General features: G+C 37.3%; 1 protein-coding gene across 3 annotated transcripts in view; it reads left to right on the top strand.

The window, feature by feature from the left end:
• PXDN (peroxidasin) overlaps positions 1-19,696 on the top strand; it is a 96,171-nt gene that overhangs the window by 26,601 nt on the left and 49,874 nt on the right. For all 3 annotated transcript variants that reach the window (XM_064145906.1, XM_064145907.1, XM_064145908.1), the window contains exons 2-4: positions 4,285-4,356; positions 5,552-5,623; positions 12,377-12,448. In XM_064145906.1, the coding sequence (XP_064001976.1) occupies positions 4,285-4,356; positions 5,552-5,623; positions 12,377-12,448 (216 nt within the window). The remainder of the gene's footprint in view (positions 1-4,284; positions 4,357-5,551; positions 5,624-12,376; positions 12,449-19,696) is intronic.

Raw genomic sequence — 19,696 nt, 5'->3', positions numbered from 1 at the left:
TTTATTTTTTTTCTTCTACCAACCTTGAATTAAATATATTTAAAATCTTATTTATTACTTTAAATATGTAATACTTTAAAGTACAGTACTGCCCAAGCCTACTTGCTACAACCTTTCAGTTCAATAGCTAGTCGTTGTTTGTCATTTTTCCGTCCAGTAGAACACTTTGTTTACAGAGATTTTCTCTGAATCATATTTTTCTGATCTGTTTATGTGAATGGCCTGTATCAAACCCCTTAAACTAATGTCTGCAATATATATTCTATTTCCTTTATCCAGTTGGCTTTATTACCCTGTTGCATAAGGAAATTATGACAGTTTGACAGAATTTCTTCTTGAGAAATCTGTAGTGGTTATGACTTAACATTTCTCTTCTGTGTACAAGAAATACCTTTTGAAGTAGAACTATCTTAATTTAGCAAACAAAAGAGATTGTGCATTTTTTATTTTAGACCCCCTACTCTTTATTTTGGATGATTTTGTGGTGGAAAATTAATGAAAAGAGTTAACAATTAGAAGTAGCACTTCCTTTGGAGAAAGAGCTCTTTGAAGGAATGAACCAACAATGTAATCTTGTATTTTGCTAAAATAAATAGCATTTCTTCCTCCAATTTTAATGTAATTGTAGCACTAATTTGTTCATATATATATATAAATGAATCTTTATAAATATGTTTCATGTACAGTTATGATGACAACAATACATTTTACCTGCAGATACCAAATACACTGAGCTCTAGAGAAAAACTGTGCTGTGTTTTATTATGCCTCTTTTTTAATGTCTTTGTGCAGAATGAAAACCAAAGGGTAGAGTTTGAAACGTGATGTATTATTTAGTATTGGAAACTTCATATGGGAAGGGCAATAGTGTCAGGAGTTGGGATATAATATCGCTACATGCAGTGACAGTAAAATAATATAAATTACTGTAATCGATGTTGCTAAACCCTGGTTCTGCTAGGGAGTTACTGCAGAATGGATCTGACACATTAGATGGTGCTCGTTTTGATGCTGACTCAAGAGGATTGGCTTCTTCATTGCATTCATGAAAGTTACATGTACAATGCTTTTGCTCACTGTAGGGAATAGGCTTGCTTTTCATATGCATGAATGCGTATTCTTTTATATCTGAAAAGACATTCTGCATTCTGTCTATGCCTGATTTAGGGATAGATTTTTTAAAAATTATGGTACTTCAAAAAAAAAAATCAAATTGAGAAGTTCAGTGTTGTTTCAGGAGCTAAATATTGCCAATGGTATTTTGAGGCTCCTGAAAAATGAGTCATGTGTCAGTACTCCATTCATTGATTCTGGATTTTTGCGCTTTTGATTATTGTAATAAAAGTTAAAGTGATTACTTGAAACACAGTTAACTTTCAGATAATCTAGATGTGCTAGTTTGAAGCAAGCTGGAATGTTTTGGTACAAGAACTAGATAACGGGCAGTGAAATGAAAACAATTGATGTCAACTTCTCTCACAGTCTCGCTGAGAACTCTGGGAAGAAGAAAGACTTTTTCTCCATTTTGTTTCTCACTCTTGCTTTTGCCTTAGACCTGGTCACATCTCATTAACCCTGCTCCCACTAACCTTGCTCCCTAACCTCTTGGCCGCACCTCTCTTCTTCCTGAGAACTGGGGTAAGGTTGAGAGGGCTGGGGGAGGTGTTGGGGTGGTTTGAGAGCCCCTCCTGGGGACTCAGGTTTCTGGGAGGGGAGTTGTGCTTTTGTATTGTTTATCCTTTGTATATTTCTGTATATAATTGTATATAACTGTATATATTGTAAATAGCTGCTTGTAAATTCTGCTAGCTGTAAATAAATTGCTTCATCTATATTCCCAGGGTCTGTCTGAGTTAGCTGGGGCAAATTCAAAAGTGTGGGGGGGCGGGGTAACCCCCAAACCATCACACTAGAAAAAGCTCCAATTTGTGCTCCTAAATCTGGAAATCCTCAGTTCAGCTGGGGATTGAATGAGGGGGCTGTCCTGCACGTCTACAGGCAGTTTCACTACACATCTAAATAAGGGATAGCAGTTTGCATCCCTCATTTATTCCAGTCACAGGTCAAATATTTTGGTGGACTGTAATGCAAGCAGAACCACATGTTTAATCCTTTCCTTGCAATAAACATCCTAAAGCACTTATGCAGAAAACAGTCCTTCTACAGTCATCATTCCAAAGCTGAATAAGCCCTGATTCGTGAAGAATGATGCTTAAGTATGCTCTTTTCAAAAGACTTAAGGCAACTATGCCCCCTCATTATGTACATCCTCAGCCACTCAGGTTTTAGGGGATTAGCAAGCAGATGACTTTTTGTCTGCTTTTCCATACTGAACACCAAACTGCAGAGAGATTTCTTGATAACATATTATCTGCTAAAGTGCAGTGCGTATTTGTGTTTTAATTAGGACTGGTGCAAAGATTGAAATTGTGACATATTTATGTCCTTCTTTTTGAAAGTAATTGATGAATGTGTGTTCTTGGAAAGACAGTGCAGTAGATGTGATCAGAGTCCTTCAGGATTATCACAGATCATACAATTATTTTGACTGGGAAAGATCTTTGACATCAGTAACTCCAACCATTACCTAGCTCTACCGTGTCTGGGGCTAAACATGTCCCTCAGCACCACATCTCTGCCTCTTTGAAATGCATCCAAGGATGGAGATTCAACCACCTTCCTGGAGAGAAATTCCAGTGTGTAAGAACCCTATCAGTCAAGAAATTTCTCCTAAAATACAACTTGAACCTCCTCTGGTGCAACTTGAGGTCATTAGCTCTCAGCCTATTTCTTGTTACTTGAGTAAAGAGACTGACACTTGCCTGACTTCAGCTTCCTTTCAGTGAGTTGTAGGGAGAGAAGATCTTCCCTCAGCCTCCTCTTGTCCAGACTAAACAGCACCAGTTCCTCAGCTGCTCCTTAGAAGTCCTGTTCTTCAGACACTTCAACAGGTTCTCTCTTCTCTGGAGTACTGACTTTCTGTTTGCTTCCCTTCTGTTTCCTTGCCAGAGACTGTAATGTCCTCGTGTCTTTGTTCTGCTCCTAGGGAAGAAAACACACCTGCTGCCCTCCTTTTCACTGGGTTCTGACCTTTGCTCGTAGTCTCATCTGTGTGGCCTCCCCGGCAATCCATTTAGTTTGCTAACCAGTCAGAAAACTATTTCCTGGGTTTTTTTGCATGGTTTTATTGCTGATCCTGACAGTTCATTAAAGGGCAAGTGTCAGGAGGATGGAGCCAGACTTTTCTCAGTGGTGTCTATGGACATTACAAGGGGATGAAAACTGAAACGCAGGAGGTTTCAAATAAACATAAGGAAACATTTCTTCACTTTGAGGATGGCAAAGCCCTGGACCAGGTTGCCCAGAGAAGCTGTGGAGTCTCCATCTCTGGAGACAGTCAAGGTCCACCTAGACACCTTCCTGTGTGATTTACTCGAGGTTATCCCGCTCTAGAAGGGAAGGGGTGATTTGGATGATCTTCAGAGGTCACTTTCTGGTTTCTGAGCCTCTGGGAATATGTCATATTATGCAAGCAAGTCAGATGTCCATGCAAGTTGGAGCCAGGGGAGGACAAGATACGGGCATAGGTGAGAAATTCTGCTGTCTTTCAGCAGCAGAGAGGCATGAGACTGGCATGGCTGTGGCATTTCCCCATTTGTGCTGCTCCCACCTTGCTCATTCTGCAGAACCTTGCTTGAGAAATTGGTTTCCTTAGTTGTTGGTGAAGTTCTCATTAAACTCCAAGTATCTAACAGGAAATGGAAGATAGTAAAACCTGGTAAAAAACTTAGAGAAAGTTAAACTAAAGAACAAAGCAGATAGCTCCAGGCAGCTGGATTTACAGATTTTGAAAGCAGGACCGCATTAAGTGCTTAAGTCTCCTTATCCAAAACGAGAGTGATGCTGCAGCTTAGAAGTTTTGAAAGCTGTCCCTTTTTCTCCTGAGGTTTTATCTGATGTAATTTTTTTCTATATTTGTTTATTTCCAAATATTTTCCTTTGCTGTATTATTTACAAGCAGCTTTTAAAATATGGAGACACTTCAATAAGTGATGTGCAGCCCACTACAAGTTGCTACACTTTATTACCACAGGTTCAACTTAAATACAGCCTTCTGCATTGACTGCTGAGGCTAAATGTGTCAAAAACGTGTTTTCTTTGGTCAAAAGCTATGGTGCATGGACAGAGGTGGTAACAAAAGACCTGCACTTAGTTTAATTTTTTCATATGAAAAAATACACCTGTTTTTTAAAATGATGTAATTCTTCCTTCTTTATTTTACAGAGACCTAAGATTTAATAGGATTAAAGAAATCCAACCTGGAGAGTTTAGGCGGCTTAAAAACCTGAACACACTGTAAGTTCTTTTGCAGTTCTAAGGCCCTTTTCCCTTTAAGATTTAATATGATTAATTTGTGCATGTGCCAAATCTGCTCACTCGTCACAGGTAAGCAGTCTCACTAATTAGAGCTGTAGTATTTACACAGGTGAGGGAAGTAGGGGTTAGTATTCGAATGCAAAAGCAGGTGGATGTCTGTTAAAGTAAAAAAGGAAATTATTTGTATCCTAATGTTTTATTAATATACTTTAATTGGAGGTATGAAAAATATAGGCTTTTACTGTATTTTTTTTTCCAAATTCTGCTAAATGACTGTGGTAAAATAGCACATAATTGACCATGGAGTTGATACAGAAGTGGTCAAAGGCTCAGATGTGTAAATATGCTGCAGTTACAAAATTTTAACAAACTAATGTTTTGAACTGTCCTGTTCTAATCTGTTCTCCAGAAATGGCAGAAGTCAGAAGGTTTTGTTCCTACTGAGCTGCAGTATCAGTGAGCTTTGGAACATTGTTATTTATTGATCCCACAAGCACAAAAAAAAAATGCATTGAGACATCTTGTACTGTATATCCACAATAGAGGAAATGATAAAAAAAATTGTCCCAATCTGTGCTGCCAAGATGTTGTACTAACTATCCCTACTTCCAGTCACAAAGGTGACTGGAAGATCATACCTCCGTTTGCAGTTGATACTCAGTTGTGAATTAGTTTGTTAGGTGTCCAGACTCAAAATTCAGCTGTCCCAAATAAAAGCAGGATTCATTAAGTTTGGATTCTCGTAATAAAACCACTGCATGAGGGATGAGTGCGATCTTGTGACTACAGACAGTTGTATTCCTCTGTGATGTAAAGCATTCAGTACCCAGAGTATTGCTAAGAGGCACCTGGGAAAAGTCATTTTAATGTACCTGCTAATGACAAATCTTTGTTATTGATTTTACCGGTTTCAAACTGATGTATGGACTTCAGAAAAAGTGTTTTTTTCCCCTTTATCTCCATCTTGGATGGCTACAAAAACCCATATTATTTCACATTCTAGAGTTATGTGGGTTTTGTTTTGTTTTCCCAGAGTTTTCTCCTGCAAGTTAGTGATTGAACACTTTTTTTTTTAAGTTTTCTTTTTAATACCATATTATACCTGCTGTTACACCTTTTTTCCTCCTGCTGTTCCTTTTTATTAAGATAAATGACATTTTATCTCTTTTTGTAGGCTTCTAAACAACAATCAAATCAAAAGAATACCAAGTGGGGCATTTGAAGACCTTGAAAATCTGAAATATCTGTAAGTTAGATGAATGTCACTTTTTCCATCAATATGCAACTGAGCTCCTTCACTGAGAAATTGTTGTCATCTGAGATTATGTTTTAATGTGACTCACTAAATTGCTTTGAAAATTTGTGAAATTAATGTATATGAGGATGAACAAGTTTCTATAAGTAGATGCTTGGAGATTTGCTAATACAAACCCATGATATCTGTAGGCAGTAGATTTTAAAGAACTTTTTAGTTGCTGTTTACTGTATGCAACTTGAGGGATAATTTCGAATGAGATATGTTGAAAGATGTGGGAAGTCATCTTTTTAAAGGTTCACTGAAACCTTCATTACAGGTAATTTTTGCGTTTTGTAAAGTGGTTTGAAGCAGCTAGTTCAGCACTTGTGTCTGTAGAAGCTTGTGTAACTGCTCCTAAATTGTTGACTGACAGTAGTATAAATTTTTAAGAAAAAAAAAAAAATCAAGCCAAACACAAAATGAAGAAGTATGTATGTGATCAGCCATAAGTTCTGTCTTCAGGCACCTCATATATTTATATGACAAACTCCGCCCAATTTTAAGAAACATGTCATAGTGTGAGAATTAACTAAATAAACAAGGTATCAAAAATGTTATTTGCATCTGTATAAAAGACTAAAGATGAATAGTAAGTTGCCATATATTCTCAGCTGCAGTCTTTGGAGTCCATCTTATATGCTGTCAGAAAAGTTTCACTCCATTGTTCTGCTGTATTGGTCATCACTTGAATATTGTGCAGAAACAAACAGTCACTTTAAGATATTGTTGTTTTGGAAACAATACAGAAGATTAATTTTCCATCTTGTTTTCAGTAATGCAGCATGGATAGCTCTAAGAAGGTGGGAGAAGGAAGGAAAATAAAAATCACATAAATCTATGCAAACACATTACCTGTTTTCCAAGCTTATATTTCCTGGTTCCGCTTTCATGTATATTATTTTTCAGTAATAAAAAAAAAAACCTATGTACAATATGAGGAAAAAGAATAGTGTACAGACAATCCTCAATGAATTGTTAAAATCCATAATGATTGTATTCATTACAAGATGTGTTTATATGGTGGATCTGGTAGTGCAGTGCATAAGGTCTATTCATTCAGGATGGTTAAGCTTCTTTCCACAGTCAGCAACTGTGCAAAAATACTACTTAGTTCTTACTACTCCTTTGTTTCCACATGCTTGCCTTTGCCTACCTGTAGTAGACCTTAGACAAAACTCAACTATCCACTCTGTTCAGTTCAATAAATGAGTGAAAAGAGATAATGGAACTGTGATATGTTCTTATATATATACACGTAGTGACGTTTATTTGTATTTAGGCTGGTTAAGAGGAGAATGTTTTTCCTTTACCTCTTGTTCCTGGAAAATTTTGAATGTAACATTGAATGTGGTATTTCATTCAGATAGAGAGAGCTCTTCTTTAAAGACATCCACCATTTTGTTAGAATAAACTTTGAAAAGATCTTTTAGCCTATTTTAACAGCTGTGATAAAAATATTTAGCTGTAAACTGTACAGCCTGAAAGATAAAAAAATGTTGATACTGGTTAATACAGAAGGCTTAAAGGTGCCAAATAAATACAGCACAGGTGTGAAAATGTCAGCTAAGTACATGCTAACCATATTCTGTGCAACAAAGGGAAGAAACCAGAACATTTCTCCCAGTAGTATCAACTGAAATAGAAATTAAGGGGGAGAGACTGTCCAAAATTTTAAGATGTTGTTCAGAATGTGGTATTAGAAAGCCAAAGGATCTGGATTATTCAAGATTTTGTATGGCTTGATCCAATGGATATTTGCAAACTCAACTTGTATTGTCAAGTTCCATAAAATGATGTCTTTTGTCCATGATCGTACTTGGGTTCTTATGAGAACTCAAGTGCTGGAGTGTAGATGGTTCTGAAAATTTGCTGAGTACTGCTAGTAGAATGTATCATGGAATGTTAGGAATTGGAAGGGACCTCCAGAGACTTAGCATTTCTCTGTGGCTTTGATTTAGCAAAATATTTCAGTAAATCTCAATACAAAATTCATAACTATTCACAAATATTAATGTATATCTATTTATAAAAAATTTGTAACTATATAGTTCTACAGAAAGTACATAAGTATAAAACATAATTCAGTCTCTTTATTTAAAAAAACCTCACACACCAGTGTCTGAGAATAGATGCTAAGGTCCATTCCTGTATCTCTGCTGAAGCTTTGTTTTTTCCTTCTCTGACAAAACTTTCCCAGTGAGCCCTAGACATTTCAAATGCTGCTTTGTACTCTTTCTATCTGAAATACAGATATGTTTTCAGAATTGTTTGTCTGAATAAGAAATTTCAACAGACTACTGATAATTTCTAACTTTTCTGTGCATGAAAAATAGTTGCAAAGGGTGGTCTTTACATTTCAAAATGAAATTTATGCACATGATCTTTGAAGATTATTTATTATGAATACCTGTTATCTTGTTCTTTATGTAGCTGAAATTTGGCAGTTCTGTCAGCAGTGTTGTGGGAAATTGCTGTGTGCTGTTTGTGGTAATAGTTTGTCTTAAATTTATATGCTAAGAGTTGGAAAGAAACAAATGTAATTGTTACTGTTTTACTGTGAAACTGAGAGGATGCTTATTTTTTCTGCCTTTTTGTCTTTCTGTCTGTCTGTCTTTATACTGGCAGTGTTGTTGTATAGTACTGATTAAAAATGCATCAGTAGTTTGGACCCCATCCATAGTATAGTTTGTTTCTGCTCTTCTGCATAATTTTGTGGGTCTCATATTCCCCCTTCTGAAAGGATACTGCAAATACACTGTCTAAAGTCAACTTTAAAAGCTGTTTACATATGAGCAAAATAATTGGTAGCAGGTTTGTATCTGTTATTTCTGATACAAAATATGTTAATATATATCTCTGTGCCCATGTGATGTATATGGGATATAAAATATTTTTAATTGACTTCTTGTGAGTTATTTGGTTTACTGACTAGAGATGGTACTACACAAAGGCAACAGAGAAAAGCTTCCCAACTCTATAATGTATTGATGAAGGCAGATTTGTGGAAGCTTAGTAAGATCCTTGATCTTGAAAGTCAACAGTGTGTTCTTGAGGAGAGAATTGGGAATTGAAGGTAGACGCAAACTACCATTTTAACATGCAGACTACTAAAAGATTTGGAATCAGTACTTGAAAAGAATAGGTTAAAAAGAAAGAATTTATGGTAGAGATACAGAAAAATATAAAATAGGATTGTCAACAACATTGATACATGTTCACTTAGTAAGAAATGGAGAAATAAGGAAACAGAAGGGATAACATTACAATAAACACACGATAAAGGGAAATTAAGACTGTATGAAATGTATTTGTTCTGCAAATACTAAAAAGGAACATGCAGGTTTTGTTTTACATTTAGTGAATGAAGTAATAGTGGTTGAAGATACATCTTAGGTTTGCCAAAGTTCTGAGTTGCTGACCTCGCAGTTCCAGAAATGGGATTAGGTCACGTTTCCTTCTGTCGCTTTGGTCAGTGTTCCTGTCATGGTCATTGTCCTTTGAACACCTCCAGTGATTCCAGACCTCATTTCTTTGTTTACTGCTTCCACCGTCTCCTCTATCTTTCTGCATAAATCATCTTTTGTCATGTTATTCCACTGTTTATTCATTCTTTGTAAGATTCTAGTGATTCCTTTCTGTAAGAGGTAAATAAAATATCTTGTTTTTTCCCTGATTATTCTCTAAATCTGTTGTCAGCTAATGTAACTGAGATACACTTTGAGAATTTAAAGGCTATTGCAGTGTTCACAGAGTGTAATTGGTTGGGCACAGTAGCGTTTTAGAAAGACAACATTTTTTATGAGTGCTACTGTTTTGCATTTTGTATTCTGTCACTTTCTCTTCATTAGGCAAATATGTATATATTTTTCTTTCTGTTACTGTCCTCAAAGAAACATCTACACAATTAAATAGAAGTCTAGTTAGCAGATTTGTCATAGGATGTATGCTTTCATAGCAGTGGGGTTGCTGGGGTTTCTCTGTGAAGTGGAAACGTGATGGACTGAGGTAATTTGTGTCTTACAGCTGAGAGCATTCTAATCAGAATGGAAAAAATAGCATTTTAAAGACAAATCATGAATAAAATTCCACCATAATAGCTTGGGAAGAGCTCCAAAAAGGGATATGAAAGGCTTCTCCCTTCCCTGCAGTATGTGGTAAAAAGTCTGCAAAACTGCAAAGTCATTATCCCAGCCTTCTTTTAACCCACCTTTGTTTTTCACTGCCTTATTTTGTCTGCAGAGAGTAAATAAATGTTAGAGTAGTGATTCTGTTAAAACTTAATCTGAATTAATTCTTTCTTTTTTTTTTTTAATTGAATAAAATTGCTCAAATGCCCACAAGAGATATTTATTAAAGGTTGGTTATTAAAATAATCTTAGCCCACTCTTGTTTCACTGCTCCCATCAGAAACTTGGTACACAGAAGAATAAGAGGAATTTCCAAATTGCCAGGTTGAAGGTATTAAGAAAGATGAAAAACACTTTAGCAGTTCAGTCCTTCTAATTTTCTAAGGGCTGAGAAGAAATGGTAGATTTAAATTTCTCACTGGAAAATATAATATTATCCAGAGGGGAGAATTAAGGAGAGACAAAATTGTAATGACTATGATCCTTGAATTAGTCAAAACAAGTATTATTTTTTCCAAATGTAATAAAACCCAATTCCATATCTCTCTCTTTTCAAATTATTTTAGAAGTTTTTGCAATAATTTCACGTGACAGTGTTTTTTTCCTGTTTAATGTGTTCATGTTTTTTAGTATTTTAAAAACCTCAGAATTAGTTACTTCATTGTTAACTCCATTATTGAAGGAAATCTGCTTTTTTTTTTCATATATATATATATATGTTAATTAAACATCTGAGTCTCTGTATGTGTTGGAATCTCAGCAAGAAATGCTTTGGAAAATTGTATTTAGACTCAAGGGAAGGATACCACTCCATACTGTCCCCCAAAACTGTCATCAGCTGAATATCAAAGACACAATTTTTTTCCTTGTTAGGTCCTATTGTGGAATGTTGCCTGTTGTCAAGTCAATGCAAAAACTGCCACCAGCACCAGAAGAGCCAGTATTTAAACTTTTACATCAAAAGAAGTATGCAGTATTTCTAGTCACAGAATCATAGAATATTAAGGATTGGAAAGGACCTTGAAAGATTATCTAGTTCAACCCTCTGCCAGAGAAGAGTCACCTAGAGTAAGTTACACAGGAAGACGTCCAGACAGGTTTTGAATGTCACCAGAGAACACGACTCCACAACCTCTCTGGGCAGCCTATTCTAGTGTTCTGTCATCACCACAGTGAAAAAGGTTTTCCTTTGGGTTACTTGGAACGTCCTGTGCTGCAGCTTGCATGCACTGCCCTTTGTCCTGTCATTGGACATCACTGGGAAGAGCCTGGCTCTGTCTTCCTGACACTAGCACTTCACATCTTCATAAACATGAATGAGCTCACCTCTCAGTCTCCCCTTCTCCAAGCTAAAGAGACCGAGCTCCCTTAGCCTTTCCTCGTAAGGGAGATGGTCCACTCCCTTAATCATCTTTGTGGCTCTACACTGGACTCTTTCAAGCAGTTCCCTTGAACCAAAGGGTCCAGAACTGGGCGCAGTATTCCGTATGTTGCCACAGCAGAGTAGAGGAGGAGGAAGCTACTGAACACTTTAACAGCAGAAAAGCCAAACCCACTACTAATGCCTTCTAATAAAGCCATTTGTGGTGCAAAGTCTCTTCATCCCATTTTCATAGAATTCCATGCCTTGTTAACTGAATTTGGAATCATCTGTCAAATAATTGTGAGTAAGTTCTTAACCACAAACCTGTTCCTAACCAAACATGAAAAAAGGGATTGACTGACACTGAACCACAGAAGTATTTTCATTTCCTACCTTTTCTAGAAACTGGAGTCATCAATTAAATGGCGATTTTCTTTTTCTCCAACAGCCTCTCACTAAGCCATCCTTGCTGTTAAAAGCATGATGAGCAGGAGCACATACATTAATCCATGCTGATTTATTTTAACTCTATAGAAAAGGTGCAGACAACATATGTGAAAACAGAGGTATTCTGCATATGTTTATTCTTTTTATATTAGAGACAGTGGGGACCTAGTGTCCCTCTTCTCCATCATATTCTGTGGATGTAATACCAATGTTCTATCTTTTTTGGCTTTTTTTTTGGTAAATATTCAAAAGATAATACCATTGAAGTTACAACAATTCTCACTTTGTCCTCCAAGTCCAGTCAAAAGACTTATTCCATCAAAATTTCAGTATTTGCACCAGTATTCAGATGAGATATTTTAAATAAAGCAAGAAACCCAAAGGCATTCTCATATGTTCTGGCAGCAGAATTCCTGATACAATTCTGTCCCACTGAGTTTAATTTATTTTGATTTTTGATGAGCCCATCAAGAAGCCAAGGGGCAAAGAAAAGAGTAAGTAACAGCAGTGAGCACTGGGAAGCCCCAGGCCATCCAGGTGACAGCCTACAAGGCTCCAGACTTTTGTCTTTCCTGATGAACATTTTGGAATGAAATCTCAAGGACAAAGTATTTTTATGTGTATATGTTTAGGTTTTGTTTTGTGGTTTTTTTTTTCCTAATATGTAGTTGAAAAACTGTCTTCATGTGTCAACTTAATTCTTCTTTTCCACCTTCATGTAGCTCTTGTTTGTGTACTAATATTACTGATTGTTTCTTGTTTCAGCTATTTGTACAAGAATGAAATCCAGTCAATTGACAGGCAAGCATTTAAAGGACTTGCCTCTCTAGAACAACTGTAAGTGCCTTTTCTCTTCTGTGCTGTCATCTCCATGGTTCCCTGCAGAGGAAAAGTGCACGCCTTGATCCACATATCCTGCCTGCATGCTCTGCATGACTACACTCCCTGGGTTGTTAGGCAGAGAACCCCATAATCATTTGCATGTGAAAACCCACAATTTATCTCTTGTGTCAAATTCCTCGTTTCTGTGTTTGTCTTTTACTTGTGGTTTGCATTCCCAGTGTCCCTCTACATTGTTATATAGCTTTGATGAAGAAGAAGCATTGTTGTGGGAAGTGGTGGAAATGAATGTGTATTACTCGAGCAAGATTCTAATTTAATTTCTGTAGGTTTTATGGCATTGCAATTTCTTTGACTGCAGCACTTATTTCATTTTATGCAGTATAACTAAAGCTGAATGAATCTGCTGAAGTTTAACCCAGTTTTGTTATAATTTAAAACAAGAAGAAGTTTTAAAAGTAAAAAACCCTTACTATTATTGGTGTGTTAATCATTTCCCTAAACAGATGTTTAAAAGCAAAATTCATTGTAGATATTTCAGTCTTATGGGAAGACCGATTAAAGTCATGTACCTTTTCCTGTATGACAACTGAAGAATAATTTCCATTAGAAAAGAATGAAAAATGCACTCCTTAGTGTAACAAAAACTGATGGTGTTGATTCAGTGAAGTTTAAGTATATTTTGTTCTATATTCAAAGAGCATTCATAGTACAAATGTTTAGAAAAAGAGTTATAAATTCATAACTGTTACACAATTTGATTGCTGAGTAGCAGTGCTAGACCAAAAAGTTTCGGAGCTTGCAAATTTTGAAGGCTGAACATTTTTCTTCTAGCATATTTTTTTACTCCTAACAATTTTTAGTGTGTTAAAATGTTTCTCTATCTACCAGTTTCCTTATTACTATAAACAGCTAGTGGATACTGGGGGACACGGTGTATATCTAAAATAGAGTAACACTTCAGAGAGGTACAAAATCATAGAAGTTTATTTTAGAGGGCAATAGATGCTTTTTGAAGGAAGAGCTTCCACATAAAATGAAAGTAATAATTATAAAACATATATAAATATGTAATTTATTTCCTTAATGTCTTTCTCTTCCTCCTACTCTAGAAATGATTACTGCAGCATATTGACAGCAACTGGTAGGGCTTACTTGCATGCTAATAGCAATACTTATTTTCTTTGTGGAATTTAAAATATTGAGCCCTATTTATTGAATTAGCAATGCATCCAAAATGATACTCTTCATCTTACTGCAAGCCTGATATGCTGCAAGTGCCAGCATTTACCCTTTCTTTTCCTTTTATTTCCTGTTGATCTATTTTATGACTGAAAAACATAGAATCGGTTCAGTTGGAAAAGACCTCTAGATCATTGAGTCCAACCGTTGACCTAACACCACCATGGCCACTTCAGAATTTCAATGCCTTCTGATAGTACTTTTCCCTAGTTATGGTTAAGCCTCTCTGCCTGCAGTAATACCATGGTAATCAGCTTAAGCTCAAACCAGAGACATCAGCATTGTTCTAGATTAAGTTTTACACAGGGTTTGAGTCTGGTCTCTGGTTGAAAAGTACAAAAATTAAACCTGGCACAGTCACTGCTCAGTGGCTGCCTTTGTATCATGGCACCAGTTGCCACAAGCAGCACCTACCTACAGCTAGTCTGGAGCCTGCTGGATGGGGGTTACTGCCCTCTTGGGTGCACATCAAAAAGCTTACTTCTTTTAGAGCCCTTCTGGACAGATCTTAAAAATGATTTGCCAAGTGGGAAAACAGGAGCACCAGATGCCAGTGGCAAGCCTGGAAATGAATTTACTGGAGTAGAACTCATTGAGATTTGTAGTTTAGGAAAGATTTGTTGTTTATACGTCATTAGCATAAAAACAGGTTCTGGCTCTACAGGGTCTGTTTTATCACATCGTCTTTGGAGAAATAGTCTGTTCACAAGACCAAAGTTAGTCTTTGTAAACAAGACCTGTAATTTCAGTCTGGGACAGTACTAACTATTCAGCAGACATTTCTGCACTTGAGTCTTCAATGGCCTCAAGTTATCAAATAGACTTTGCTACTGAATGCATTGACTCAGCCAAGTGCTCATCTCAAGGCTCGGCAGAGGTCTTAGTGCATCTCAGAGAAAGACTTGATTTGTAGTAATTTCTTCTGCCCCAGTGAACCATAATGGGGCTGGTAGTTGCTTTTTAAAAATAACCTGAACAGCAAAGCAAGCACTTTTCTGATTTGGTTTGTTTCTTTCTTTTTTTTTTTTTTTTTTTTTTTTTTTTTGGGTGTTTTTTTTTTTTTTTTGGGTTTGTTTATTTTGTTTTTTATTTGGTTGTTGTGGGAGGATTTTTTTTGTGTTTGTTTGTTTTTCTGTTGTCTTTTGAGAGACACTGCAAATATAGTACCATTTAGGAGGCCTATTGCATATATAAGGGAAGAAAAGCCTTATTATTTACTATGGCTGTTAAGAATCCTGAAACCTTTGCATCAGAATTCTTAGCTGCTGATGTAGTAGAAATATCCTTTTCTTTGGAAATTTCTGCCAAGGGAATAAGATCTATGAATCAGATCTTGAGACTCACTTGTGCTGGAGTAAATTCTGAAAAAAAATTGGCAGTTTTAGGTGTTCAGACACACTGAGCCACACATATTTCGTCACGTAAGTCATCAGTCATGCCAGGGCACAAAGGGAGAAAGTCAGCTGAGGAAAATGAGATGCTTAGTACCAGTTTAGACCCTGTTAAATCTGCAAGACATATGTTTGAGTCTGGCAAATGAGACACAAAGCTGCTGGAAACTTGCTTTTGTTTTGAAGCAACAGCCTGAAGGAAACAAAAGCCGCATGGATATGCTTGTGCTTAGACAACTGCTAGATGCCTTTATATGCCTGTGCTTAGACAACTGTATCCCACCTGAAATATGTCACAGGTTTGCTATAACTAGATCTTAAGATCAAGGTCCAAATGCAGTCTGTTTCCAGATGTGTGTACATCGCTTCTCTTCCAGATATCTACTCCCATTTTTCACATCTCAGCTTACAAACTGTGTGTGTCAGGGACAAAAAAAAATATTCTTTGCAGTTCTTAACTGGCAAGTTTCCCACATGCCAAAATAGTTATTTAAATCTGTTTAGTTAATCTTAGTCAAATACTAATGATGTGCTTTTTTCTTTTAACTTTCATATTAACATACTAATTTTCCTCTTTGGAAGCTGTTATTAGAGTAACACTGGAGTTTGTGTACAAACATGTACATTATTTGGGGGAAATAAGTAGAAAAAACATCCTGCACATAGCAATGCAACTTGCCATATTAATTTTATTTTCCCCAATCCAATTTTCAGTAGCTTTGAAATGCGATTTTTTTAAAGTTACATGTTATGAGGAATTTCTGGTTCTTGCATAACCATGTGAGCTGGTACGCACATTTAACGCAGCAGAAGCGGATTAAATTTTCATTGCCGTTAAAAATACATATGGTGAGGAATAATGAAAGAGAGTTCATTAATAAACAACCAGGCCCAAAAGGAATGAAAGAGGCCTTAAGAAGTACAGCCTTATTCTGAAATAAGGTCAGCTGGGGACAAAAAACTTAGGTGACTGGAAAAAGATATTTATTTTAGAAGTCTTTAAAAAGATTCCATAATCATAGAATCACAGAATCAACCAGGTTGGAAGAGACCTCCAAGATCATCCAGTCCAACCTAGCACCCTGCCCTATCTAATCAAACAGACCATGGCACTAAGTGCCTCATCCAGTCTTTTCTTGAAGACCCCCAGGGACGGTGCCTCCACCACCTCCCTGGGCAGCCCATTCCAATGGGAAATCACTCTCTCTGGCAAGAACTTCTTCCTAACATCCAGCCTATACCTGCCCTGGCACAACTTGATACCGTGTCCCCTTGTTCTATTGCTGGTTACCTGGGAGAAGAGGCCACCCCCCACCTGGCTACAATGTCCCTTCAGGTAGTTGTAGACAGTAATAAGATCACCCCTGAGCCTCCTCTTCTCCAGGCTGCACACCCCCAGCTCCCTCAACCTCTCCTCATAGGATTTGTGCTCCAGGCCCCTCACCAGCTTTGTTGCCCTTCTCTGGACATGTTCCAGCACCTCAACATCTCTCTTGAATTGAGGGGCCCAGAACTGGACACAGTACTCAAGGTGTGGCCTGACCAGTGCTGAGTACAGGGGAAGAATAACCTCCCTTGTCCTACTGGCCACACTGTTCCTGATGCAGGCCAGGATGCCATTGGCTCTCTTGCCCACCTGGGCACACTGCTGGCTCTCCTTAGGCATTCTCTTCCAATATTCTATATAGTTACTGTATATTCTTAACCACTTAAACTTGTGTGTTGAGCCTGTTTCTTCTTGTTGTACCCCTGGGCAGGGAAAACTCTTTGATAAGTGTGTGAAAAATATGTTTGTTCATTCTTTCAAATAAAGAGAATAGCAAGCATGCTACTGAAATATTCAGAACGTAGATTATTCCCAAATAACATGTTTTAAGTACTCACCCAAAGACATAGAAAAATATTAGAACTGAACAATTGGCATGTAAGATAAAACTAGTCATCTACAAAAATATTATGCTACAGAAGACAGTATCTTAAATCTAGTGCTGTGAAAAATGCTAATTGAACTGAATTTCACTGTGAATATTCATCCTTCAAGATTAATAAAAACAAAGAAAAAGTCTTTACCATGCTTATTCAATCAAGTCTTTATCTTTCTCTTGATGTGTTTGTTTTGGACTATTTTCCCTCTAAATATTTCCTCTCCTTCTGTTAATCCTTGCTAGTGAATTAAAAAAGAAACAAGGGTATTTAAAAATCATCTTGCATGCTTTCCCCTTAGATTTCCATTATGCAAGTCTTTTGTATCAAGTTCATTACATCATGTTACTATTTTAAAGAGAATTTTATACTCTGAGCAGTATATCTGTAAAGATGTTTCAGTGTGAGATTATTTCCTGAATATGATTACCTTTAAAGTGAATTTCCAGACCAAGAAATTCTCATATTAATTAGAATATTAAAAATACTTTCAGAAAGTATTTATGTGGTACATAGAATAAAAGAACGTGATAAGTGATAACATGTGATTAAATTGTAGGTTGTAAAGATGAGGACTTTTGATTCTTTGTATTGTAGACTTACAATGCAATCTTGTTTCTACACCTATTTTTCTTTAGTCTTACACTTGTTGCTGATCACTTTGTCCACACATTTAACACCTTGTTCTATTCCTAAGTTGCCTGACAAGTTGTCCAGAACTTCTTTTTTTTTCTTTTTTTGAGTAATAAAGACCTGCAAAACCCAACTGACTTGTCATATGAAGTAGTTGGACTTTGTGATTATTTTTTTTAGCTACTTTAGGTAGCATGATTTTTGATGAGGTACAGCCAGCTAACTGTTATAACAAGTTTCAGTGCCTATTCTAATTGTGTCTGTGGTGATTTGAAGTTATAAACATGGCTAGGTTTCTACCATAAGTATGTTTTAATTAGACTGATTAACTGTGTTGGAAAAACTAGATGAGTTTCCAAGTACATGAAGTATTATTTATATCTTTAATTATAGTAACCTTGAATACTAAACAGCAGCCTTGAGCTGCTGCTTTGCATTTAATTGTACATCACTTAAACCACCTGCGAGAGGTGTTCTTGCTTTTCCTTTCTTTGCTAATCTCACCTCTGATCCATGGACACGAAGGAGTTCTATGATTCAATGTGCCTGCTTTTCCTAGCATCACAGAATGGCAGAGATTTGAAAAGATCTCTCAAGGTCATTATTCCAATCCCCCTGCTACAGCGGGATCACCTAGAGGAGGAACACATCCAGACAGGTTTTGATTACCTCCAGAGACAGACTGCACAACCTCTCAGCCCAGCCAGAGGTCTATTGTTCTAGTAAGAGGTATACTGTTGCCTACAAATCCTTGCCTTGTTATTGCCCAAAGATGTACAAGAGATTAATTTACTGAGAAGATAATGAGATCTGTTTGCAAAGTACCCATGAATCACAACAAGGCAAATAGAATTAACAAGTGAAAAAGGGAAAGAAATCCTTGTTGCTCCAAGAAGAAGTAGTTGTATGTAATGTTTTTCCAAAATCAAAGTTGCTTCAGAAGAAGTAATGAACTCTATAGAGTTGTGCCTGATGTTTCCCTTTGTGTTATTTTACTTCATCAATCCCCACCTTGCCTTACACCCTCCCAAGTGATATTGGAGAAGTGGGTGAGCAGAACCTTGTTTCCTGGCAAGCTGTGCCTGCCTACTTCATGGCCAGGCCCTACCCGTGGAGCAGATACCAGCCCAGTTCTGCTGGTCCTTCCTTAGGACTGAACCTTATTGAAATTTCTCTTCAATCTGTTTCAAATGAGCCTCCAAGGAAATATCTGTGTCTAAGAAGTCTGTTGTTGATGGTTTTTTGGGGGTTTTTTTGTGTGTTTTTGTTGGTTTTTTTTTTAATTTGGACCAAATGGGCCTATATTTTCAAAAGGGAAATGAGGACTGGCAGGCTCGGAGTCAGAGAATTATAGAATTACTTTGATTGGAAAAGACCTTAAAGATTATTGAGTCCAAACATTATCTAACTCTACCAAGTCTGGTGCTAAACCGTGTCCCTCAGCGCCACATCCCTTGTGTCTTTGAAAGGCCACCAGGGATGGCAATTCAACCACCTCCATAGGGAGCCTCTTCTAGTCTTTGAGAACCCTTTTAGTGAAGAAGATTTTCCTGGTCTCCTAACTTAACTTCCTCTGGTGCATTTCTTCTCATCCTATCACTTGTTACTTGGGAGAAGAGATCAACCTCCACCTGGCTCCAGCTTCCTTTCAGCAAAGTGTAGAGAATGAGAAAGTCTCCCCTCAGCCTTCTTTTCTCCAGACTAAACAACCCCAGGTCGCTCCGCATGATTGCACACTTCTCATTTCCTTATGCAAGCAGGGCTCTTTGCTCACTGTGGCCCGTGGCCATGTGTTGCTCTGGCAATGAGCAAACTCGACCTCCTATGTGCCTGATCACATCCCATGCTGATTTATTGGCTTTTTCTCTGGTCCTCACTCACTGCTCCCTGGCATCGCTTGCTGGCTCCTGCTCAGGCTGTGCTGCTGCTGGCAGGGGAGCTGGGACACTGCCAGGCACGGGCCTGACTCCCCACCCTGCTCTGCTTCCAGGCCTCGCTGCAGTGGCTCTGCTGGAACCACAGCTGCTTCTTGCTTCCCTCTCTCTGTGCTCTGTGA

This window comes from Pogoniulus pusillus, chromosome 7, assembly GCF_015220805.1.
Source record: "Pogoniulus pusillus isolate bPogPus1 chromosome 7, bPogPus1.pri, whole genome shotgun sequence".
Taxonomy (NCBI): domain Eukaryota; kingdom Metazoa; phylum Chordata; class Aves; order Piciformes; family Lybiidae; genus Pogoniulus; species Pogoniulus pusillus.
The sequence above is the reverse complement of the archived record's forward strand: the minus strand, read 5'-3'. Positions and strand labels throughout refer to the sequence as shown.